At 52.7% G+C, this 8,231-nt stretch overlaps 1 protein-coding gene across 1 annotated transcript in view; it reads right to left on the bottom strand.

Annotated features, from left to right (window-relative positions):
• Window positions 1–1,563: 1,563 nt before the first annotated feature.
• The window catches only part of MED16 (mediator complex subunit 16), a 9,680-nt gene continuing 3,012 nt past the window's right edge, over window positions 1,564–8,231 (bottom strand). The window contains exons 5-14 of the mRNA XM_010184430.1: window positions 7,005–7,110; window positions 6,182–6,337; window positions 5,616–5,827; window positions 5,150–5,356; window positions 4,528–4,738; window positions 4,182–4,315; window positions 3,650–3,842; window positions 3,192–3,405; window positions 2,706–2,789; window positions 1,564–1,690 (exon numbers count right to left, since the gene is read on the bottom strand). Of these exons, the coding sequence (XP_010182732.1) occupies window positions 1,564–1,690; window positions 2,706–2,789; window positions 3,192–3,405; window positions 3,650–3,842; window positions 4,182–4,315; window positions 4,528–4,738; window positions 5,150–5,356; window positions 5,616–5,827; window positions 6,182–6,337; window positions 7,005–7,110 (1,644 nt within the window). The remainder of the gene's footprint in view (window positions 1,691–2,705; window positions 2,790–3,191; window positions 3,406–3,649; window positions 3,843–4,181; window positions 4,316–4,527; window positions 4,739–5,149; window positions 5,357–5,615; window positions 5,828–6,181; window positions 6,338–7,004; window positions 7,111–8,231) is intronic.

The raw sequence follows: 8,231 nt of genomic DNA, 5'->3' as shown, positions 1-8,231 counted from the left end.
GGGGTGTGGGCAGCACTGGGAGGAGCTGGGGAGCTGCTGGGGCTGAGCCTGTGGGGTTCCTGCATCCTTTAGCACCCTCATCCCCTCCACACCCACATCCTCTCCTCTGCCTTGGCCGTGTGCTGAGAACCCCCCCCAGACTCAACTGCTGAGAGTGCTTGGCTCCAGCTCTGCCCCAGGCTGAGGGGACCCCATGGGGACTCCCCTAATGGCCTAGGACTCCCCCTGGCTCTGCTCCCATCCCCTGTGCCTTGAGAGGAGCAAGGGACTCATCCCAGGACCTCCCACGGGGTCATTTTGTGCCCATTTGATGAGGCAGAACCTACAAATGACCGATAAGCGCCCACGGGGGAGGCAGTGAGGCCGGGCAGGATCTGCACTGGGACCCTCCATCCCCATTCCGTGGACCCCTGAAAGATGAAGCAGGCTGGGGGAGGGAGACGCCTGTGCTGGGTTCAAGATCTCCCCTGCAGAGCGGCAGCTCAGTCCCACCTCCAAATGGAACATGAAATAACCCCAAACCTCTTCTCTGAGAGAAGGGAAATGAACCAGGGCCCAGGCTGTTACAGTTTTACTTACAGGGGAAAAGAGCTTTAACACAAAGTCGTGGTCTCCTAATTAGCCATTTGATTTTCCTTAATTACCAGCAGAATAGCAAGGCAGAGACCAGCTCCACACAAAACTCAGTAGAGCTGAGACGCAAGCTCTTCAGTATCAGCTTAATTTTTCACTAATAAATGAAAATGCAGCTCCAGAGGTAAGGGAATACATAAAAACTGGCTGCTCCTCTCTCCAAAAACGGGCTCTGGAGACCCCCAGGCGGTTCTGCCTGCACCAGAGATGCAGTTAATGGGGTTTTCCTGCTTCTCCATCCACATCCCAGCCACGTGCTCTGTGACCAAAGTCACACAAGGACCACCGAAATGTTGCAAACAAACCATTCTGTACAAAATTCAGGGAACTTTTATTTACAAAAGAGCTGTGGGTTCAGCGAGAGCCACGCGGGGCAGGGGGGCTTTGCTCCCTGGCAGTGCTGCTCTCATGTCCCTGCTCCTCGGTAGGAGGAAGCTGCTGCTCTGTAAAACAGATCCGAGGGTGCAGCCCCCATCGGAGGGGGAGCTGACTCGAGGGACAGAGAAGTGCAGGGAAATGCAGTGACTGCCCATGCTGTGTGTCCCAAACAGACCACGGCAAAGGAGTCTGCTCCCCTTTCGCTGGACACTGCGCCTGTTCACCACCCCACCACCCATCACCGCTCCCCAGCCAGACCAGAGTTTAGACCCGCGCACAGCCGCTCAGCGCCGGCACAGACACGGGGGGGCTCTCCCCAACCAGTCCCAGCTGATGCTTTTGGGGAAGCCTCTGCTCCTCTCCCAGCTCTGCCCTGTGAAGGAGGAAGAGCTCTCACCCTCTTTTTTACAGCAAGAAAAGCTGTGGCTCTGTGGGCAGCTGCTGGGCTCCGTGTCACAGGCAGCATTGGGAGGGTGCTTCCCAAGAGCTGGGAGAGGAGTGGAGCTGCTCCCTCTGCCCCAGCTGCCTGCAGGGAAGGGGGCTGCGAGCAGCTCAGGAGTAGCTGAGGGGCATCCTGCGCCACAGGCCCCCGCACAGGCAGTTCTTGATCCAGCGCTGCTCCCACTGCTTGACCGCGGTGACTTTGTTGGGCGACTTCAGCATTGTCACGCAGCCACATCTGCAAAGACACAGAGGCTGCAGCTGGGCCCGGGGGCACAGGGGCCCAGGAAAAAGCCAGCGCTGGATCTGAGGAGGAAACCGGCTTTTGTCATTGGCAGGTGATGTTTGTGAGTGCTAAATCCAGCTGAAACCGCGTGACCAATTACCTCACATGCAGAGGTGATCTCGGAACAGAAGGCTGTCTTCAAGACAACAGCCCCCAGCTGCTATTTATACATAAAACAGCAGACACTCATCTTGTAGAAATGATCTGATACAGGGACTTTCCATTAAAACCAATAATTAAAGCTAATTCAATCGCATGATTAGATGGATGCTCACTCCCTGCTCTATTACTTTGAAACTGAGGCTCTTTTGTGAAGGTGCATGGAGAGGACAGCACAAAAAGACTTAAAACGCAAACCTAGTTTAAAAAATGACCCAAAACTGGCTCCGTGGATACTGTGGTTATTTCCTCTCCAAGAACACAGGCGGTTTTATTTAAAGACCAGACCTGCAAAACAAGCTGGGGATCTCTCATCAACTCCCACACGTCAAATCCTGGTCTCCATTCACCTGTGCAGCCTCACTGGTCACAGATTTTTCCTGCTAAAGCAGTATCATATTTATTCTATGATGCACAACTCAGCCCCGAGATGAAGTGCAGCTCAGTTCTTGGCAGTGACAAATGTAGTTAACTCTCACTGTGCACCAGGCAGAGCAATAGGGTTTGTAATCAAACAACAGCCACGCTGCAATGACGCAGCGGCAGCCACCTCGAGTCGGCAACGCTGCTCCTCAGCAGGTGTTTGAGGGCCTCAAACACCAACACAGCCACTCTCCTGCAGTGCCAGGGGTAGGGGGAGGCACCAAAAACCTGATTGCAGAAACTGCAGACAACTGCAATTAACAGGCCACCACGTTACTGGGATACCAGCAAGGACGGTAACCAGAGACTGAAAGAGCTTTTGCATGACAAAAAGAACGGTTTGGGTTTCTGCCAAGACCCGAGGGATTATGCTTGCCTTGCTTACCTGGTGCAGGACTTGCATTCCTCTGTCGGGTACGCTCCTAAGTGAAGTCGCCTCAGGTGATCGATTTTGGGCTGTCCAGGTGCCCTGCGTGGGAAAGAAGAATGGGAATTTTCCTAGACCACCTCTTCAAAAGTTGTTTCCAGGCCAGAGAGCTGCATTTCAGTAGCCAAAACATCACAGGCTTTGACTGCCCAGTCCACCGAGCGCCATGGGATTTGAGGCCACACTAACATCAACTTAACCACAAACCAGCATTTCCCCCCGCCCCCGCTCCATTTGCCATCTCTTCAATGCTTTAAATTCCCAGTCCGCTGCAAGTTAAGAAGTTCCTGCAGAGAGGACAAACTGCTCCTGGGTCACAGCAGCAAGGGGACCAGCCAAAAATCACAGGCATCCCAAACCCACTGACCTGTGGGAGCTGGAGAGAGGTCCCAGAGCTCTGACATCACCTGCTCACCACCCCCCATTCGATTCATGTCTCTGTACCTGACAAAGGCATCAAACTGGGACGAGACGGTGTGACCGAGACCAGGAGCCTTCCCAAACTGCAGCCGCACGAGCTGCTTGTTCTGCAGCTTGCTGATGATGCCGTCGTTGATGGGCAACCAGTCGATATTGGGAATGAGCAACTGGCTGGGCAGCAGGCAACACTCGTCTATCAGGGTATCATCTGGCTCTGTTATGTGATTTTCCTCACGACCTGCAAGGAAAACGAAGCAGAGAGAACCAGCGTGATCTTTACACTTCTCATTTCGAGATCAAGGGAACTGTGTGCAGTTTCCTCCTCCACCCGCCAACACAGCCCAGAAAACAATAAATCAGCAGCTGCACTTGCCCTTTCTGAACGTACAGACCCACTCAGTTACTCCCTGCAATTACTCCTTTCACGCCCAATTCACATCCAGGCAGGATTCTTTTGTTCAGGGAAACTGGCAAGCACTCACAGCACAGCCAGAGCTTGGTGAGGAGCCTGAAGAGGAGGGACATGCTGTCCTGGGTGTCTGAGGTTGCTGTGTAGACTGGGAGGCAGCTCGGCTTCAGCAGCCCCCAGATGCGGATCACCACCATCAGCTCCCTGAACATGCCCAGGGACGCGCCATCCCGCAGGAAGCTGTGCCCGGGGCGCACGGGGGAGCCCTGCAGAGAGAAAACAGCAGAGCGGGACTCACACAGCCTGCCAGAGCCACCGCTCTGTTTCCAGGCAGAACGCACCCCGAGGAAATCACTGCCAGAGGATGCTGTGCAGGTTGGAGGCACACAGAGGCTCATAAAAGGTTTGAACAAGTGAGTCAGCTCCTGAGCCCCCTGCTCTGGCATCCAGATGGACACAGAAAGGACCATTTTTGTATTTCTGCTGTTCCATACACTGGACAGGAGCACCAGGATCATGTGTGACTTGGCTAAAGGCACCCCAACAAAGCACAGAGGTTTTTTTGCTCCCTTGGGTCTGCTGCAGGACCCCAGGCTGTCTCTCACCTGGTTGGGGAGGCTGGCCAGCAGGTACAGCACGAAATCTCCCACCCACTGGATGAGCTGCTGCAGAGACTGCAACGTCGTCATCTCCAGAACAAATTCTTCCGTCTTCAGGTTAATCATCACCTTGTCAATGTCTGAAACAGAAGCAAGACATCTCTTGGCTCAGGAAGGTGGATCCAAACTTCACCCGCTGTCCCTGCAGTGCCAAGAGAGGTCACCCTCCTCGTCCTCAAACCCAGGGAGTTCCCATGAGACCGTGACACTTTGTACTGAACCTAAAAGGGGAACGATCTGACAGAAAACACTCAGAATGCAGTGCCAGATAGATATTACAAGCAAACAGTACCTATGTCTGTGATCTTGGAGCAGATCTCGGTGAGTCGGTCCCCGGGACTCTTGTCCGGGGTGTTCAGGAAGTGGGGGCGCAGCAGCGATTTCAAAGTGCAGCTGATGGCGATGAGGAACAGCTTCGCGTGGTAGTCACAGACCCGGGCTATCGTGCTGGAGGAGAGCTTGCAGAGAGACGCCTTCATGGCAACGATGCGCGTGGAGAGGACCTGATTGACAGAGACACCGCGAACAATACAGAAGTAAAGGCAGCATTAGAATAAGCTCATTAAAGCAAGCTGCTTTATTCTCTACTCTCCGTTTCTGCCCGATGAATGACAGGAATAGCGAATGTGTGCGTGTGAATACGGTGCTGTGCATGTACAAACAGTGCTGCTGTTCCCAGAACCTCTGCCAGAAATAGCCTTTACCACCTCAACAGATGTTTCCAACAGGCAGAGACTCACTCACGTTGCTGAAAATGAACACTGTGTAAATGGGGGCTATTTACACCTCGGGCACTGCTCAGTGGCGTGCTCAGAGCCAGCACAGCCAGCCAGTGCTGTCCACTTTCTGAGCACACCACTTACTGCTCCCTTGTCACTGAGACCCCCCCATGCCCACCCTCTGCTCCCAGTGACCTGCTGCAGGGCCGCGTTCTGGCGCATGTACTCTTCATGCAGCTTCTCCACCAGGTTCTGGACCATGTTGGGCTGGACATGGAGCAGGATGTCCCACCAGTCATAGCCAGTCACCATGCAGTACTCCAGCAGGAACAGGAGGTGACGCAGCGACATGTTCATGTCCAGCACATGGCCCATGGAGGGGGAGATGCGAAGCATGCTCAGCTGGAGAGAGGCAAAGGAAAAATCCCTGTCAAGAACTGGACTGAAAACATTCTGCAAAGCTGTAACCCAGCACAGGGCCAACTGCAGCTCACTCCTGACCCAGACACACAATTCCTGCAGTAATGGGATATGTCTCTTCTTGCTAACACGGATCACTCAGCTGGAAGTGACACTTCCAGCATTTTTCTGAGTAATCCATCACCACTTGGAGCCTGGACAAGAAGAACTTACACCCACTGCCAGTAACAAAGCACACCACCTTTCCGTGACTGTCAATGCCAGCCAAGGCCAGCGATGTCCAGGAGAGCTGCATGGCTTTGAAGTGAACCAGGGGCCCGGCCGTGCGCTGCCTTTTGATGGTCTGCTCATCCATGGGGCGCTGCGAGGAAGAGCCATAGAAGACGGCCATCATCTGCAAGGACAGGCGGTGCACGATGTGGACGCTGCCGTCGTGAAAAGCCAAAGCCAGGCCTGGGGAGAGAAGACGACTGAGGCTGAGCAAGCGCCTGCTCCCGGTACAACCCAGACCTGCCCAGAGGAGCCAAGGCCACTGAAAGCTCAGGTGGCCACGATGTGGCACCCGAAATGCCAGGGGCTTGCAGGCACTTTGGTATCTTGAGGCCATGTCAACATTTCAGAGCTGCGCCTCTTTCTATGGAAATGAAATGGATGGCCAGGAAGACTCCGTGCCTTTGGAAGTTTTCCCAGCAGCATTTCAAATGGTTTGTTATGAATTCTGACTTCAGCCACGGCTCAGGAGATTATGAAGGTAAAGTTACAGGCAGAAGTCACACTTTTAGGAGAAAGACAACAGAAACACCTTACCCAGTCCAGGGAAGAATTTGGTGTCATTTGCCACCTTCAGATCGGTGTTGGTCAGGGAAATTGGCAGCTTGGGCAGCGCCACAGCCGAAACGCGATCCAAGTCATTGGTGGCAGAAAGAATTCGCCACTTAAGTATCATGGGCTGCTTGTCTCCAACTTTGAAAAATAAGTAAATAAGTGAGACAATTCTCCCCAGAGACATCAGAAAATCCACCCCCTATTCCTACCCACACTCCCCAACCACGTGGGATTACGGATCAAGCACCGAGTGTTTGTACATTATACCACACCAGTACATTTCCCTCGTATTTCTCTGGTTTTTTTTCTGATCTCAGTAATTGTACAAACAACTTGTTTTGCTAAATCTCTTTTGATGGAAGGCTCTGCTGGTGGTGATTAAAAAAATCCTTATGTACAATAATCCTTTATATTTCACCAGAACAAACTGCATAAATTGGATTTCGGTATATCTTAAATCAAGTGGAGAAGACGTGCAGGCTGGAATAGCTCAATTAAACCAGCTTTGCTGCACGACCCTTATCCATTAGAAGGCTCCACTCACTCAGTTCCCAGCAGGAAGAGTGGCTTGCACAGCGTAACATAGAAAATGTCTTTTACTGAGTGAAAATTTCCACTTCCTGGAAACCAGCAATTTATTGCCTACGATGCAAACAGATGGAATAGAGCACGGACTGAGAGCACCTGAAAAACAAATACGGGATTCTGGATAATCCCACAGATGTGACAATGCATTGGAGAACCTGTCTTGCATTTCCCTTAGACCTTGCTCCTACTCATAAGGGTATCCAGCGCAGGAACTCACCCACGGGAGAGATCTGCTGGAAGATGTTATTGACCGGCAGGCCCTCCTTCCGCAGGGACCAGCACTCCACGATGCTGCTGTTCTGGTTGGAAGCACAAAGCAACACCTGCGAAAGAGAAACCCGCGCTGCAACCACACGCACAAACTTCACACCAGGGACAGACACGATCACGTCGCGTTTTGTGCCTCTCCCCTCTACTTTGAGGTTCCTTCTCCCAATCAGTTTATATTCCACCAGTGAAAAGCAGAGGATTGCATCAGCAACGTGTGAGGGTGAAGTCCCTATTTCCAGCTGGAAGAAAAGAGGCAGAACCCCACCGTGTGTGATCACAGCTGTGCCCCTCCACATCACGAACCATACAAGCCTGATGAGGAGCGGCTGAGGGAACTGGGCTTGTTTAGCCTGGAGAAGAGAAGGCTGAGGGGAGACCTCATCACCACCTACAACTGCCTCAAGGGAGGTTGTAGAGAGGTGGGTGCTGGGCTCTTCTCCCAGGTGATGGGGATAGAACAAGGGGAAATGGCACCAAGCTGTGCCAAGGGAGGTTCAGGTTAGAGATAAGGAGGAAGTTCTTTACTGAGAGGGTCGTCAGAAGCTGGCACAGGCTGCCCAGGGAGGTGGTGGAGTCACCATCCCTGGATGTATTTAAAGAGCGGGTAGATGAGGTACTTAGGGATATGGTTTAGGGGGTAGACAGGAGCGGTTGGACAGGATGATCTCTGAGGTCTTTTCCAACCGAGCCATTCTGTGATTCTGTGATCTCGGCTCTCACAAGCCTGTGACCTGATGGATCAACTAAAAGTGAAGGAAAGGGCAGGAACTGAACCAACTCTGAAGCCGGAGCAGACACTGTGCTTTCCAACAAGGCACTCTGCAGAGAGGAGAGGTCAGGCTCCACCGAGTCACTCGGCTTTCCAGGACTGCACTGTCAATGCCCTGGCAAATAAAGTTAAGCCGCTAAATTAAGTCATGCAGATCAAGAGCCCCAAGTGCTCTGGAGAGGAGGTGCTTTGAAGCCAAGACCTCGAGATGAAAGATTTCACATCCCAGAAGCTCCCCCACAGCCTGGCAGAGCTTCCTTAACGACCAGAAAATAAACAAAACAAAGCATAATGGGGCTAATGAAGCACAGGGCTTTGCAGGCCACTTCTGCCATGCAGAAAAGGACCTGGGGGTGTTGGTGGACAGCAGGGTGACCATGAGCCAGCAATGTGCCCTTGAGCCAA

This window comes from Mesitornis unicolor, unplaced genomic scaffold (genome assembly GCF_000695765.1).
Source record: "Mesitornis unicolor isolate BGI_N332 unplaced genomic scaffold, ASM69576v1 scaffold33775, whole genome shotgun sequence".
Classification (NCBI taxonomy): Eukaryota; Metazoa; Chordata; class Aves; order Mesitornithiformes; family Mesitornithidae; genus Mesitornis; species Mesitornis unicolor.
Note: the sequence above shows the minus strand (reverse complement) of the source record. Positions and strands in the feature narration are given on the sequence as shown.